Source organism: Ostrinia furnacalis, unplaced genomic scaffold, assembly GCF_004193835.3.
Source record: "Ostrinia furnacalis isolate ACB-3 unplaced genomic scaffold, ASM419383v2 OfSCF0631, whole genome shotgun sequence".
In the NCBI taxonomy this organism is placed as follows: Eukaryota; Metazoa; Arthropoda; class Insecta; order Lepidoptera; family Crambidae; genus Ostrinia; species Ostrinia furnacalis.
Genome location: NW_021130870.1, coordinates 247,883 through 265,501, shown reverse-complemented (window position 1 = coordinate 265,501; position 17,619 = coordinate 247,883). Strand labels below are relative to the sequence as shown.

General features: G+C 41.7%; 1 protein-coding gene across 1 annotated transcript; it reads right to left on the bottom strand.

Moving 5' to 3' along the window:
* Positions 1-3,464: 3,464 nt before the first annotated feature.
* Positions 3,465-17,422, bottom strand: Sym (symplekin scaffold protein). The gene is made up of 15 exons (XM_028323254.1): positions 17,230-17,422; positions 16,908-17,101; positions 16,473-16,668; positions 15,704-15,885; positions 13,623-15,181; positions 12,738-12,983; positions 11,894-12,148; positions 10,829-10,975; positions 10,176-10,282; positions 9,356-9,458; positions 8,711-8,829; positions 6,850-6,900; positions 4,172-4,375; positions 3,849-4,016; positions 3,465-3,755 (listed from the first exon to the last, which is right to left on the bottom strand). Exons 1-15 carry the CDS (start codon positions 17,275-17,277, stop codon positions 3,465-3,467), a joined length of 3,870 nt encoding a protein of 1,289 aa, XP_028179055.1. The 5' UTR covers positions 17,278-17,422.
* Positions 17,423-17,619: the final 197 nt, after the last annotated feature.

Here is a 17,619-nt window from a genome sequence, read left to right as displayed (position 1 = left end):
CCTTGACAGATCTTGCTTTGAAACTACTTAAGGGGGTGCAGCGCCGACGAAAAATTACGATTTGCTAGCCGAGATAGCGGTGGCGCAACGAACTAACACGATCGCACACAAACTACTTTACAGAGTAGAGACAAAAGAGACTCAATACAGAGTAAAAACACGCATTTCACTAATTTTGCTAAACAAAACGTGAGTTTATAATACTTTAATTAGGAAAAAGGAAGGATTTGATTTTTTGTTGGTATTGCTGCGAAAATTCTTACACAATAAAAATCCTAACTAATATTGATTCTTCTGATGAACAAAGGCGTTAAAAAAGTTTCGTAAAAGAGTATTTTTCCTAGACGTTCAATTCAAATAGGCTGTTAACGTAGCGTCTTTCCATTCTATACATGGCCAGAACGCAAGGGTGTGAAACTAATCGAGTATAGTTTGTAAATAACTTTTTTTTACTAAACTCTTCCAAACTATATGAGCAGTTACGCAAATACTGCGTACCTACTACTCTAAAAAAAAATGTTATCGATTTATTTATTTAATCCTACCTAATCAGTTTATTTTGAAAAACCACTTACCCGCAAGAGTGTTAAAAATCTAGTTTTATATTGATTCGATAAAATATATTCAAGTAATAAGAAATAAAAATACTCTTAAATCTAATTCCATATTTTACTGAATAAGTATCAAACTAACTTTTTCACACTCTTGTCAAGTGTAAGTGGTGTAGTAGGTATAGTTTGAAACGGAGAAGCGAGCATCCACAATAAAAATTAAACACGACTGTATTCAGTACGCAAAATTCGTGTCTACTTTGTACTGTAGTCGCAGATTTACGAAGAGTATTACAAAATATACACGAGCAGTTTCCTACGGCTGCGTTCTACCCATGTATACAGGGTGTGGTTTTGTAAAACAACGCCCATCTCTGGAGTGATAGTACACATGAAAGTTTATTGCAAGAAAAATATAAATAAAATTTTAACTTATTACTTTATTACTAAAGAACCTCGTTCAAAAGTCTCTTTTCTTTTCTCACTTCGCTTATTGTTTTGCGTTACTCATTTAGCATACTTTCTTTATACAGTGTGTCAGTCACGATAAAGTACACATATGAAAATAGGTGAAACTAAACCTATTTTTATCGACAAAAAAGAGGTCAAAAATGTTTAGAGGGTTTTTTTTTATAGAATTTTTTTCCTTCCGATTACTTATTGTAAAGAAAACGTAATAACTTTTACACTAAGAGGTATATCATGATAAAATAAAAACAGTAATAATGCTAAATAACAGGCGATACTAAAAAAATACAAAAAATACTCGGCAGGCCTAAGATGCGCGCCGTGATAACTTTTATCGACGTCAAAATGTATGGGCAAAATCGATAAAACGGCGTGATTACCGCTTATCGGCGCGCANTCAAGGCTTAGTCGAAATCGACCACTTTATGTTTCATTCCATACAACGAAAATGGAAAATATTTTTTTCCAGTCAAACTATTGGTTTTAGAGAAAAACTTGTGAAGCATTTATTCATCAGAATAACGTAACCTATCGATAGGTATTTTTTTCAAATAGAAATTGTGAAAAAAATCGCTATGTCCATAAATCTCAATTTCGCTCCATAGTGCGGCAGCGACACCAGTAAGAAGCACGCTTGCGGCAGCATGCTTGAAGAAGCACGCTTGAGAAAGCACGCTTGTGAAAGCATGCTTGAGCAAGCAGATGCTCGCAACACTTCGCTCAGCCCTCCCACGTTACTGAGTGGTCTCCCATTACTGTCGTGCTTACCTCCAACCTCGCAACATGCGGCGGCAATAACGCGCGCTCGGCCGGCGACAGGCCCGCCGCGTGTGCGCGTAACGCGGCGAGTAGCGCGGGCGACGCGGCCTGCAGCGCGCGCGCCGGCAGCGACACTAACAAGCAGGCTTGCGGCAGCATGCTTTAGGAAGCACGCTTATGAAAGCATAATAACCCATTAATGTCGTGCTTACCTCCAACCTCGCAACATGCGGCGGCAGTAGCGCCCGCTCGGCCGGCGACAGGCCCGCCGCGTGCGCGCGCAACGCTGCTAATAGCGCGGGTGACGCGGCCTGCAGCGCGCGCGCCGGCAGCGACACTAACAAGAAGCAGGCTTGCGGCAGCAGGAGTGTGGAAGCACGCTTGTAAAAGCATGCTTGAGAAAGCACGCTTGTGAAAGCATGCTTGAGCAAGCAGATGCTCGCCACACTTCGCTCAGCCCTCCCATGTCACTGAGTGGTCTCCCATTACTGTCGTGCTTACCTCCAACCTGGCAACATGCGGCGGCAATAACGCGCGCTCGGCCGGCGACAGGCCCGTAGCGTGCGCGCGCAAGGCGGCCTGCAGCGCGCGCGCCGGCAGCGACACTAACAAGAAGCACGCTTGCGGCAGCATGCTTGAGGAAGCACGCTTGAGAAAGCACGCTTGTAAAGCATGCTTGAGGAAGCAGATGCTCGCAACAATTTGTTTGCCCTCTCACGTCACTGAGTGGTCTCCCATTACTGTCGTGCTTACCTCCAACCTCGCAACATGCGGCGGCAATAACGCGCGCTCGGCCGGCGACAGGCCCGCAGCGTGCGAGCGTAACGCGGCCAATAGCGCGGGCGACGCGGCTTGCAGAGCGCGCGCTGGCAGCGACACTAACAAGAAGCACGCTTGCGGCAGCACGCTTGAGAAAGCACGCTTGTGAAAGCATGCTTGAGGAAGCAGATGCTCGCAACACTTCGCTCAGCCCTCTCACGTGACTGAGTGGTTTCTCCTGTCTATGATGGGCGTGCTTACCTCCAACCTCGCAACATGCGGCGGCAATAACGCCCGTTCGGCCGGCGACAGGCCCGCAGCGTGCGCGCGCAAGGCGGCGAGCAGCGCGCCCACCGGCAGCGACACCAGTAAGAAGCACGCTTGCGGCAGCATGCTTGAGAAAGCAGGCTTGTAAAAGTATGCTTGAGGAAGCAGATGCTTGCAACACTTCGTTTGCCCTCCCACGTCACTGAGTGGTCTCCCATTACTGTCGTGCTTACCTCCAACCTGGCAACATGCGGCGGCAATAACGCGCGCTCGGCCGGCGACAGGCCCGCCGCGTGCGCGCGCAACGCTGCTAATAGCGCGGGCGACGCGGCCTGCAGCGCGCGCGCCGGCAGCGACACTAACAAGAAGCACGCTTGCGGCAGCATGCTTGAGGAAGCACGCTTGTGAAAGCATGCTTGAGGAAGCAGACGCTCGCAACACATGATTGTGTTTACCTCTAATCGTGCCACGTGAGGCGGCAATAACGCCCGCTCGGCCGGCGACAGGCCCGCAGCGTGCGCGCGCAACGCTGCTAATAGCGCGGACGACGCGGCCTGCAGCGCGCGCGCCGGCAGCGACACTAGTAAGAAGCAGGCTTGCGGCAGTAGACGCTCGCAGCACTTCACCCAGCCCTCCCACGCCACTGAGTGATCTCCCATGCTATTGAGTGATCTTCCACGTAGCTGAGTAGTTTCTCACGCCCACGTCACTCAGTTGTCTATGGTGGGAGAGTGTCTGTGATGATGGGGTGGTCGTGCTTACCTCCAACCTGGCAACATGAGGCGACAGTAGCGCCCGCTCTGCTGGCGACAGGCCCGCAGCGTGCGCGCGCAACGCGCCCTGCAGCGCGCGCGCCGGCAGCGATACCAGTAAGAAGCACGCTTGCGGCAGCAGGAGTGTGGAAGCACGCATGTGAAAGCATGCTTGAGAAAGCACGCTTGTGAAAGAATGCTTGAGAAAGCACGCTTGAGGAAGCAGATGCTCGCAACACTTCGCTCAACCCTCCCATGTCACTGAGTGGTCTCCCATTACTGTCGTGCTTACCTCCAACCTCGCAACATGCGGCGGCAATAACGCGCGCTCGGCCGGCGACAGGCCCGCAGCGTGAGCGCGTAACGCGGCCAGTAGCGCGGGCGACGCGGCCTGCAGCGCGCGCGCCGGCAGCGACACTAACAAGAAGCACGCTTGCGGCAGCAGGAGTGTGGGAGCATGCTTGAAAAAGCACGCTTGAGAAAGCACGCTTGTGAAAGCATGCTTGAGGAAGCAGATGCTTGCAACACTTCGCTCAGCCTTCTGAGTAGTCTCACGCCACTGTCTCGTCACTGTGTTGTTTGTGGTGGTGAGGGACCACCGATGGTCGTGCTTACCTCCAACCTCGCAACATGCGGCGGCAATAACGCGCGCTCGGCCGGCGACAGGCCCGCCGCGTGTGCGCGTAACGCGGCCAATAGCGCGGGCGACGCGGCCTGCAGCGCGCGCGCCGGCAGCGACACTAACAAGAAGCACGCTTGCGGCAGTAAACGCTCGCAGCACTTCACCCAGCCCTCCCACGCCACTTTGTTCAGCCACACCTGGAATACCGAGCGGTAATATTAGAGCGAGTTCAAGTCACTTTTTACCAAAAACAGTAATATTAGAACGAGTTCAAGTCAATTTTTACCAAAAACAGTAATATTAGAACGAGTTTAAGTCACTTTTTACCAAAAACAGTAATATTAGAACGAGTTCAAGTCAATTTTTACCAAAAACAGTAATATTAGAACGAGTTCAAGTCAATTTTTACCAAAAACAGTAATATTAGAACGAGTTCAAGTCATGTTTTACCAAAAACAAACTTATTATTGCTCATGAGTTCCGCGTTGTCGTGAATCGTTGAGCGAACAGCGCGAATTTTTTTTATTTATCAAAACGAGACTGCAGTATATTTTTAGATAAAAGACCATAGAAGCGTTTGGCCAATACATCTCCCAGGTGGAATTATGGCAGTGGGTTAATTAGTTTGGGTGTGTAATGTATGATATAACTACATATCATATAATACTTAGAGGATATAACATCAAATTATATAAAATCGTTTAATATAATAATTATTTACTATAATAAACGAATAATATAATTTTAAAACGAATAATTTTAAGACAAATAACTATTAACTGATATAAAATGGTTTGATATAATGAATATTTTCTATAAAACTTACAATGTATACTATTTAAAACAAATAACATTCAAATCATATAAAAATAAAATGTCTAACAATCAAATGAGATAAAATTCTTTTCCTATAAAACTTAAATCATATAAAAAAAATAATAATTTTATATGAAGTTCAATTCTTATAATAAGCATTGCATGCAGCAAGCAAGCTAGCAAACGAGCATGCAGGCAAGAAGCAGGCAAGCAAGCTAGCAAGCAAGCTAGCAAGCAGGCAAGCAAGCAAGCAAGCAAGCAAGCAAGCAGGCAAGCAAACAGGCAAGCAAGCAAGCAAGCAAGCAGGCCAGCAAGCAAGCAAGCAGACAAGCATGCAAGCAAGCAGGCATGCAGCATGCAAGCAGGCAAGCAAGCAAGCAAGCAGGCATGCAAATTTGACTAAAAACTTGAGACTTCTGTCACGGCTCCGGCACTGCGGGGCTCTGGCGGTCCCTCGCGTGCTAATCGTCGCAGATGGCTTTCGCTCGACACCGCGTCTTCGGCTTGCTGGCCGGCTTCGCCGGCCAGCCTCAGCCGCGGCGCCTCGCTTCCAGCCACCTGCTCCTCAGCCCGCGGGCCGCCTCGCCCCTCCGTGCCTACGCGCTTCTAAATTACACTCTAGGGGTAGGGCAGACAAGACTACGTGGAGTCGGTTTTACGGCGATTCGTTTTTGTCACTAACGTCATTTATAAGTCAAGTTAAAGAAGAACATACTAAAAGTTATAGCTATCAGAAATTATATCAATTAAAGAGTATACCAAATAGTCGTTATAACAAATAATATTTATTTTATGTAATGATTATATGAAATATTATTTATATTAAACAAAATTACATCAAATGAGTCTTAGATTAAGTAAGGTTTATATTAAATGTCTTTATGCGTTTTGATTGGTATCTGAAAGGACATTATTAGAAATGATTCATTATATGAAGTAAACATTATATGTTAAAAAATTATATCAAGTGTTATTATAACATACGTTTATTATACAATATGAACGTTATTGAAATGAATTTATATCATATAAACTTATATAAACTGTCACGCACCCAATTAATTTTAGTGGGTTGTCGTAGTTGTAGCGTCGAAACGTAGGGAACCAACTACCATTTTAAGTGTTTTGTTGCCAGATCCCGTTTTAGTGATAATTTATAGTTGAAATAGGAAATTAGGCAATAGAAGGAGATAGCACGTTGAAGACGGATTAAACAGCAGATTTTTAGTGCTGAGCTAACTAAATTGAACTTCATCGCGTACTAGTTAGTTGCACTATTTCTTCGGTTCTCTGAGGATTAAATGGTCCAGCTTAGGATCTTAATCTTATTGTAGATTCTAGACAACAAATGGCTTTTCACCAGAAATCGCTAAAAATAAAACGATATAACAGCCGATGATGACGAAGCCTAGGCGCAGACCACAGACTTTTAGTTGCCTGATAGTTGGGCCCGATTTTAATTCTTATGAAGAATCGGCCGATACCAAATCGGTGTTATAAATTTATAAATTTATTATTATTATTATTGACTATAAATTATGAAATGGCCTAATAAAAACGGATTATTTATAATATTATGTAAAATGCATGATTTGATAAAACTATTAAGTAATTCACTATGAAATTTTTGCATGTCTTGTAGACGAAACATGTTGAACCTGATTGTTTTTATCTGACATCTGTATTGTACCATGTTCCTGTGCAAATAAATGAATTTGAATTTGAATTTGTAATGTGCGCACTCTCATACATCTTCAATCTCCATACTGATTAAATCAGCCCGATTCAACTATCGGCTAGCTAAAAGTCTGTGGTCTGCGCTGAGGCTAAGCTAACCGATGACAACATGACTGACCTCCTTCTCCACCAGCAGCTGCAGGAAATTCAGCACGAGCGGCATAATTCGTTATTAATTCTCTTCGTAAAGGACTAAATGTCAATATTATTGTCAATTCTAGATGACAAATGGCTTATCGCCAGAAATCGATCTATATCTATAAAACATAAAGGTCATTGATTGACTCACTCACTCATCTAACTACAAGTGCTAGGAGTCTCAAATTTTGCATGGGGGTTCCTTTTAGAACGTAAGTGCTCACTAAGTCGGGATTTTGCAAAATTCAACTCCTAAGGGGGTAAAACGGGATCCACGCGTACGATGGCAAGATACACTGTATCGAAATTGATTATGTACTAACATCTAATAGACGTTTATTTCTGTGAAATTTTATTATTAATGAATTGGAATTTGAAGTCGCGGGCGGCCGCTAGTAAAACTAAAGCCCGGTCTGCGAGTTAGTCATCGGTTAGCTTATCGATATATAGTCTGGTCGCCGAGCACGTAGAATTTTGTCCAATGACCCCTAGCTACCCATCCTTATCGCTCGCGCGTAATTATGTTGCTGTCGCGCTCGCACACTTACTGCGGGCGCCAGTCGCACAGTCGCGACAGCAATATTATTACGCGCGAGCGATAAGTATGGGTAGCTTGGAGTTATTGGACAAAATTCTACGTGCTCGGCGACCAGACTATACAGTGTGTCCGGGCATGTAGTGATCAAACTTTAAGGGCATAATCTATAGACAATTTTATCGACGAAAATACTTCAAATTTGGGTCTTGACCCGTTTATCGCAAAATTACAAGGATTTAAGTTTTTAATTTTTAGTTTTCACCTCTTCCTTCAAAAACAAGTGAAAGCGTGGGTAGCTTAACATTAATAAGCAAATATTTTATATCATGCGATAGCCAATAAAATTATGTATTAGTAGAAGTAGAAAACAGACACAAGTTTCATACATTTTATGGGAGCAAGAATGGATTTAATTAGAAAAATACATGATTTTTTTCACTTCTTTTTCAGTTATTTTCCAACACAAGAAAAACCAGGTCGTCAAGGTATGTTTTATTTGCATTGTATTATTATTATTTGAGCTATTCTACAAAACAAATGTAAATTTATTAGTCTACGTCTATTAGTTTCGACGTAATTTTTCAGTAATTTTCTCGAATTTTGACTATCTTAGACATGATAAAAATGCATTTTAATGAATTAAACATCAAAATTTTCTCAATACACTTTCTTCTTCAGGGTATGCTTATTCTAATGAATACATTCTATCTTCTTACTTAGAAATAAATTTGTTGTAATATTAGTTCAAAGTTGTGCCTTCGCGAGTTACCTGGAAATCGGGCTTTCGAAATTCGCTGTTTTCGTAGGCAAAAATCCAATTTGAACGAGATTTTGTCAATAGACATTCCGTAAAAATGTATGATAATTACGATGATATAAGTCAAAAGAAGATATAACAATAAATTATATGACTAAAATCATTTCGAAATCTGCCAAATTCTCGATTTCTGCATGAAAAATGTGACAACGCTCTTAATAAAATAACATCTTCTTTAAAATATTTACTTTGAAACGATATACAATTCATTGTTATTGTTTTGCTATAAACATTTGAAAACTGTTAAAAAACGCCGCGCGCGAATCATTTCCAATGATGCCCCTTGAAACGCCGCGCTTCGCGTAAACGCTCTTAAATAAATGCAGATTATATTCTCTTTTACAAATTTTGCTTAAGGGCTGAGCGACATACGAAGAATGTGACAAAATACTCCCAAACGAATTTTTTCTCCTTATGCTAAAGTTTGAAGCATAAAGGGTTAATTATAATGGCATAATAGTATTCTATAAATATGAAAATACTTACATCTTGTGTGTAAGTCTGTTTCTCGCCGAAACATAAGGCAGTGGCCTTGATAATGTACTTCAGATCGGCTTTGCTCGGATCAATCAGGTGGAGAGCGATCATCAGTTCCACTGGGTCGACTGCAAGCGTTATATTATTTATATAAGTCTATATATATAAAAGAAAGTCGTGTTAGTTACTCCACTTATACTCAAGAACGGCTGAACCGATTTAGCTGAAAATTGTCAAGGAGGTAGTTTAGAGCCAGGAGAAGGACATAGGATACTTATTATCTCGTTCGAAATTGAAAAAAAAAAGTCTGCTTATTTATTGCCATTAAGGCGGAACAAAGTTCGCAGGGTCAGCTAGTGTAAGATAATAGCAACTAAAAAGACGATGTTTCAGCCTTCTCCCGTAAACAATAAAAAGCAATCAATTTTCAAAAGTTCAAACAGTGTTTCAAAATTTCTATACTCTCAACCTTGTTGAATAAAATTTAATAAAAAAACATTAGTGTATAAAATATAGAATCAAAAATCTCAAAGATTCTGTTATGTACTTACAAATCTCACAGACTGTAAAATAGAGAGAATTTATTTCGATTATTTACTTATTATTTTTGGTAAGTTAATAAAAAATAGTTGACAGTATTAAAAAAATGCTTACCAGGTGACTCTTCATTAGGGTTTTGCAAGCCAAGCAACTTGTTGAAGACTTCTTTCACGACAACCGGGTTCAATTTTATTAGTTTTGGTAAAGCTGCTAATATCTGAAATAATTGCATTAAAAATGTTTTATCTTTTTGATGTGTTTTTTTAAGGTCCTCCCTTCACTTGTGACACGTTAAGTAAGGGCCGATCTGATAATGACTTTAGTATACAAATCTAGTGTTCTAAATAGACTATTTGTCACTAATTCCCAATAATTCGAAATCCATAAGTTTTTTTAAAAGACACTTCATTCTGGTATTCAATACTTAATTAATTTTAAATTACCTGTAAATTAAGATTTTTGATTGCATTGTAATTTAAAATAAAAGTAGTTTAATTGAGTTGACAAAATAGTGACGTCACTTGCTTGTATTGCCTTTGCCATACAAATTCTATGGGAGAATCTCGTTTTGACAGTTTTAAAAAGTACGTCAATTGATTGGTGGTGTCAACATGTCTATTGTAGTACTCGTAATCTATCTCGATTGCTATACTTTATTTGGGGGTTGACCTGAATGTTACTTTGTCTAGTCTGGTCTGTGAGCACGTAGAATTTTGTCCAATGACCCCGAGCTCGCACACTCACTGCGGGCGCCCGTCACACAGTCGCGACAGCAACATAATTTACGCGCGAGCGATAAGGATGGGTAGCTTGGGGTCATTGGACAAAATTCTACGTGCTCACAGACCAGGCTTTAGCTAGAGGCAAATGTGAGAGCTAAGGGAGCTTAACCGAATGCTACTATCTAGAGCTGATCCTTTGGCTGTATACTGACCTCCTTCTTGGAGAGTCCGGTGAGGACGGGGATGAGGAAACGCACGTCCGACACTCGAGTCGCGTATAGTTCTCGTACACGCGACACTAGCTCCGCGCTCGGCGCCGCTGTAACCATGTATGTTATAAAGTAGCACTTATTACGACGACATAAGGACCATAAAATGAATATACCTAGCGGAATATAGCAACAAAGAACTGAGCGGGCGAGATGTCATTAGCAGCAACACTGTGTGATAAAAAGAGATGCGTGATGCCGTCGCCGTCACGTCAAACAGAACCGCGGTTATTGCTCTATTCCGAAGGAATATTAACTCTATGGAGTCAGTTTTTAATTTGATATAATGTTGTCTGTACACAACCATTTGTCATAAAATACACAGAATAGTGAATGGTACGATTCGCTCAAATCACATTGCCTTCAATAGTTATTAATTATTTAGGTAATACAAATTGACATCATGAGTGAAGGCTAATTTATAAGCTGATTACATGATCGCGCGAGTAAATAAAGCACAATCAACTGTCCAACTAGAAATAATGTGGCTGAAGATTTCGGTGAAACTCGTTTCCACCTTCGGCCTAATGTTTCCATCTGGTGAGATGAAAAATTGTATCCGTCGAGGCTTTAAAATTATTTTATATTAGTCGCTATTTTCTCCGTGAATATATGCACGAGCCTGGTCAACAGGGTCTCAGCTCCTCTGGGACACTCGTCCAACAGTCCTCTGAAGGCGGGACGTAGGGCGGAGTCCCCGCCATCAGGATATGGCGTCGCGAGATTCGCCCGCACAGGGCCTTATACTATGCCTTTGGCTTCGCGCAACCGTTTTCATTCATTCATCATTTCATCATCATCATTTCGGTCATAGGACGTGATTGCATCGAATGATTTTCAGATTGCCCGATTTTTAGCGGCCTGCGCCCAGCGCCTTCCTGCTACCTTTATGAGGTCTATCCACCTTGTAGGTGGACGTCCTACGCTGCGTGTACCGCTTCTATTATTTATCAAGATGTTAAACTTACATTTCTCCGTGAATATATGCACGAGCCTGGTCAACAGGGTCTCAGCTCCTCTGGGACACTCGTCTAATAGCCCTCTGAAGGCGGGACGTAGGGCGGAGTCCCCGCCATCAGGATATGGCGTCGCGAGATTCGCCCGCACAGGGCCTTATACTATGCCTTTGGCTTCGCGCAACCGTTTTCATTAATTCATCATCATCATTTCGGTCATAGGACGTGATTGCATCGAATGATTTTCAGATTGCCCGGTAGTTAGTGGCCTGCGCCCAGCGCCTTCCTGCTACCTTTATGAGGTCTATCCACATTGTAGATGGACGTCCTACGCTGCGTTTACCGCTTCTATATTTATCAAGATGTTAAACTTACATTTCTCCGTGAATATATGCACCAGCCTGGTCAACAGGGTCTCAGCTCCTCTGGGACACTCGTCTAATAGCCCTCTGAGGCGGGACGTAGGGCGGAGTCCTCGCCATCAGGATATGGCGTCGCAAGATTCGCCCGCACAGGGCCTTATACTATGCCTTTGGCTTCGCGCAACCGTTTTCATTCATTCATCATCATCATTTCGGTCATAGGACGTGATTGCATTGAATGATTTTCAGATTGCCCGGTAGTTAGCGGCCTGCGCCCAGTGCCTTCCTGTTACCTTTATGAGGTCTATCCACCTTGTAGGTGGACGTCCTACGCTGCGTTTACCGCTTCTATTATTTGTCAAGATGTTAAACTTACATTTCTCCGTGAATATATGCACGAGCCTGGTCAACAGGGTCTCAGCTCCTCTGGGACACTCGTCTAATAGCCCTCTGAAGGCGGGACGTAGGGCGGAGTCCCCGCCATCAGGATTCGGCGTCGCGAGAGCCGCCCGTACCGGACCCTCCACCACTCGTAGTACTACGCGTTTGGCTTCCGAGCCCGCGCAACCGTATACGCGAGCCACTTCTATTATTAGTTCTGTAAAAATCACATAAATCTAAGTAAATATTTTGAAATTGCTGTTAAAGCCCGGTCAGTGAGCACGTAGAATTTTGTCCAATGACCCCAAGCTACCCATCCTTATCGCTCGCGCGTAATTATATTGCTGTCGTGACTGTGCGACGCGCGCCCGCAGTGAGTGTGCGAGGGGTCATTGAACAAAATTCTACGTGCTCTCAGACCAGACTATAGATGATAAGCACAGAGGTCGTATGGATTTGACCAAATTTTGTTTATAAAGTTAAACAACAGCCTAACGTTGATGATATCGGACTCGAAATCCGAGGAACGCTTGTTCAAATCAAACCTCGTTTGTCGCTGAACTATTGTGGTGAACCTACTCATAACACAAGCATTAAGCATTTATATTTTATCTTAATTTATATTATTTAATAATTTATATTATTTATCTTATTTAATATACCTACTTTAAAAAGAAAAGAAAAAATACTAATAAATACTAAAGTTGTTAACTAACTATAGTATAACTTGCTGGCTGATTTAAAAAGATGTCTCCGAAATAGAAACCCCCTAAAGTTAATAACTCAAAGATTTCAACGAAACTCACCCTCATTATACGGGAACAGAGCCATGACTAAACTTAGGCAGACCTTCACCATCTCATCGTTCCACGGCACCCTCAGACCATGGTGCCTTGCAGACACCAGCTCGGGAGGCGGACTGGACAACGAAATAAACCCGAGGTATAGGAGAGCATGCTTCTCAATGACTTTCTTGGCTGCCTCTGTACCGCATTGGTAAATCTTCACGACCGCTTTTAGAGTTGCGTCTCGGATCTCGATGTTTTCGTTCACTGAAAGGGTAAATAGGGATGTTTCCTGGGTCAAAAAGCAAGAGTTTTAATTAGTCCGTCAGTTAACTTATCAAAAAATACTCTACACGTATTTTTCACTTTTTCAAACTAATGAAAATTTAAAGAGATAAAGCGCGCCAAAGTTCATAAGAAGAGGCCCGTGACGTCAATGCTTGCATAAAAGTGCCGCACGTTGTGACGGCGGAACTTCAACGCACCTTAACTATGTAATTATTTGTTAGATTGACAAATAAAAATATATGTGTCCAATATTTTTTGATATTAAACATGACGGACTAAAAAAATTTTTTTAGAAACTAGCCTTTTGTGATTTAGATGGCAGCATTCAATATAAGAGAGGGAAGGAGCGCTTAAGATGCGCATCTATGTTACAGTCTGGTTTAAATGACGAAAGAGAAACAGAAGCGCAACGCACATCGCGTTATCGTTACGGTATCGTCTTCGTCGCTGCGACTGCACTTCCTTAAGTCTCTAATTTGGAGATAAGGGGCTTGCAAATAAATGAATGTTATTTTTGTTTTTAAATAAAATCAATTTTAGCTAAACCTGTAAGCAGACTATTTCAAAACATATTTTTATAGCATTTAATAGTAGCTGACAAAAACAGTTTATACTTACAAACATGGCAAACCAAAGAATTCATGAACTTATGCGAGCGTGGCGGCCTCATTATGCACAACTCCTCCAATATTTCAAGCGCTAGGAACGCCACTTTGTCCTCGCTAACCAAATGTTTGAGGTAGTCCACAGCTTCACTCGTTATCACAGGTGCTTCCGCGTATATTTTTCTGAGCAGTACATCCTTGCTATTCTCCATAGTAGGATCCCCTCTCTCTGATATTTGAGTGATTAGTGCGCATAGCAACTGATTATAATTCTGATCGTGCTTCTCGTGTAATTTCGGCTGCAACGTCACTGGATGACGATTGAAGCCCTGCATAAAAGCATACTCCTCGTACAACCAAGATAATGCTAACTCTATTCTATTTGCAGGATCTTCCAATATGTAATTCAGAACCAATTCCCTTATTTCTGGCGTGTAACTTGACGCAAAAATCGTTATGAATTTCGCCCTTATTTGCGCCGCGCCGCCTATCGCGCTCTCCTTTTCTGCGTGCAAAATTCTGTTCACAGCCTGTATCATTAATCTCTCCTTTATTTCTTTGGGGATAGGACGGGTTATTTCCTGCAGTTTCAACAATTTGACCTTTTGCTTGAGCTTCGGGACTGACGGTGTGGGTGGAGGAACAGGTTTTTCCTTTTCTTTGGCTTTTCTCTCTTCCTCCTTCAGATGCTCTTGTCGTGTTTCCTCCATGAGTTTAGAAACGGCACTCTCCATTTGTCTATCCGCTTTTGTGGATTCTTGTAACTTTGCCACTGCGTTTTTGAGGGTGGTCTTTTCCTCGTCATCTCTGAGCAGCGGAATCTTCGCAGCCAAGTCTGACAGCGTGGGTTGGGATGGCGGGGGCACTGGAATGACCGCCTCGTCTTTTATAAGCGCCAGCATCATTTTAGCCAAATGTTTCTTTTGAACTTTGCTACCCGAATTCGGTATAGGCTTATAAGCCGTAACGAAATTAGCAGGCATGTCGACCGGTAGTTGATTGACTAATGTAGTCGTAACGAGATTGACGACATTCTCAACGTTGTTTAGTCCCTCGTAGATAGTGTCTTCAGTGACTGCTGGTTTTTGTGCACCTTGACTGCTGTCCTCTTCGAACATGTTAAAGTCGCTGCGACTATTGCTATTGCTGTCGCTTCCCTGACTGACGCTTTGTGGGGAATCTACCCTGAATCTTTTAGATGGAATTTCTCCAGATTTCAATTCACCTACGCGTTTGTTTCTTCGTTCTTTAGGTATAACCTTGTTTATTTCCTGAGTGGTCATGCCTATATCAACCAACAGTTGAGTGAGTTGGGGCATCATTTCGTTTGAAGAGGGATGTTTTATTATGTTAATGAGTAACATCTTCAGGTGTTTTCTGACTGAGTTAACTTGTGACTGTGAGAGTGTGGGCGGCAGGGTCGTGTGCAGATCGCCTAGAGCTTGTATGACTCGTGGCATGTATTTGGGCCTGAATTTGGCCAGTAGACATAGTGTTGTCATACAAGCCATCAAATTCACGCTAGAAATATGTTGAGAATTGTGGAACTTGACTAGCAGGTCAAAAATATGTCTGGAAAGAAATAAGACATTAGGTTAATAATAAACATGTAATAAAAGGTAATTTTAGAGACCACCAAAGACCAAAGTCATTGTGTCTTTCAGATCTGTGCTCATTGCATAGGCTAGTTGCCAAAAAAAATTTTTTTAGTCCGTAATGTTTAATATTAAAAAATATTGGACACATATATTTTTATTTGTCAATCTAACAAATAATTACATAGTTATGGTGCGTTGAAGTTGCGCACGACGTCACAACGTGCGGCATTTTTAAGCAAGCGTTGACGTCACGGGCCTCTTCTTATGAACTTTGGGGCGCTTTATCTCTTTAAATTTTCATTAGTTTGAAAAAGTGAAAAATACGTGTAGAGTATTTTCTGATAAGTTAACTGACGGACTAATTAAAACTCTTGCTTTTTGACCCAGGCAACATCCCCATTATAATTGACAGATCTTTTTTACACATGGATGGATAGATGACAAAGTGACTTGTTGATTTATTAATTGAAATTAACAACTTGATGTGGCTACTTACTCTGATTCTTCTTCAATAGCTTTTCTATTTATAAAAGGCAGAGTGGCCGGGAAGCTCTCGAGGCTGAAGTCATCCTCCGTGCCCTCACCAGGGCTCTGCAGCAAGACCACCTCCTCCAGGAACTTGATGGAGTGAGTCCTGATACCTTCGTTATCACTGTCGATCATGTTCAGGACCATGAGCTGAGGAAAATAGAGATAGAACTTAAATTACAGAATAGTAGTATTTAGTAACTAAAAGTAAATTCGGGCATACATGAAAAAAAAAATGAAAAAAACCAGAGGTGGAATTGTGTATAGATGACCCAAGCTGAACTGTCCCACCAAACTCAGTGACAGGGGGGCGCTACCATCGTTCAACTATATGGTTTCCAACATGGCAAAAATCGGAACCAGCGATCCGGTATTGACGGTGGCGCCCCACTGTCAATGTCATGCATAGGACAGTTCAGTATTTTGGAACTATAAAGCAATCATAATCATTTGACAGTTCATAACATACAGTTATTCTGTCAAACACTTTGTTTAACTGACTATATTGTACGTTATGAACTGTCAAATGATTATGATTGCTTTACACAATTCCACCTCAGGTATGATAGAAGATTAATGAATAAATAGATATTAGAAAAGTTACGCAAATGTTGTTGGGTGTTCAGCTGTTTCACAGTAATAATATTATATGTGGTAGTACCTACCATGATTTAAAGACAGTAACATGAATAAAAATCTGCAAAAACCAACCACCTATACAATATTTATTGATTTACCTTTAGTTGTGTAAGGTTATCCCAGACGTACTGCATTTCGGACATCTCCGCATCGGTCTTGCATATCCACAGCAGCGTGTTTCTGTAGACTATACTAGCGGCCTGGATGGCTCGCTTCTGCACTGCGATTACGGTGTCCGCTACAAGTAGCCGAAGTTGACCAATCACTTTTGGTAGATACTCGGGATGTAGTTTGCTGTAATTTTAGAGGTTTGATGCATGATGATTTAAATGGTAAATATGATAAACTTGGATTAATAAGTTGAAATTGTAGAAAAATTTATAACTTTAAAAAGTCAAACTCAACGAACTCGAGCGTAGTCAAAGATAATAGATAAGTTTGCATGATGAAAGAGGAAACATACAATAAACTCTTGAAACCCTAGCCCAAAAGTATTGCCCAATAAATAACATTCACATAGTGAATGAGCTAACCTCATTTCTTCAATAAATGTAATAACTTGTTTCTTCACGTCAGTAGACTTATCGTTAACGTAACTCAAGATATTCTCCATGTAGACCGGTATCATTTGTGAGGCAGAATGGAGCAGTAGCTCTATAATCTTCCTCAACAGGGCAGTTTTTTTGCCACCTTCGCTCATACCAGCTTCGTTGATCCATTGTACAAGCTGCAAATGGAATAGGTAATAAAAAACGTTTTCACGTAGACAAATATATTAACAAACAGTTACAGAAATACAATTAAACTCAATTTCATGATCTTCCAAACGCATTGCCGCGCTAGGTGTCAACAAACCTGGTTTTGAGCCGTAACATTAGCGGCCTGATGAAATTTAGACGACATCTTGGCTTGTGTTTGGCCAGAAAAGCAAATAATTAATTTATTTTCATTTCGGTTTGCATTAACTTGGGCAAAAGTAATATTTTCCAAAGGACAAAATACGTGCGCTTCGCGAATCGCGAAGTCAAATGAAATAATTAACCAACAAAATTGTATTGCGGGTTATTTTTGTATAAGCGAGAACGAGGATGTTTTGAGTTATGCGAGAGTAAAAGAGAAATCCGAGAGACAATGATCACGTACGCTGCCTTCCTGATTTAATTGGTTAATACGTCATTTTGACAGTTTTATATTTAATTTATATCAATGCGTTCAAGATTTAATTTTTTTGTGTAATGTGATTAT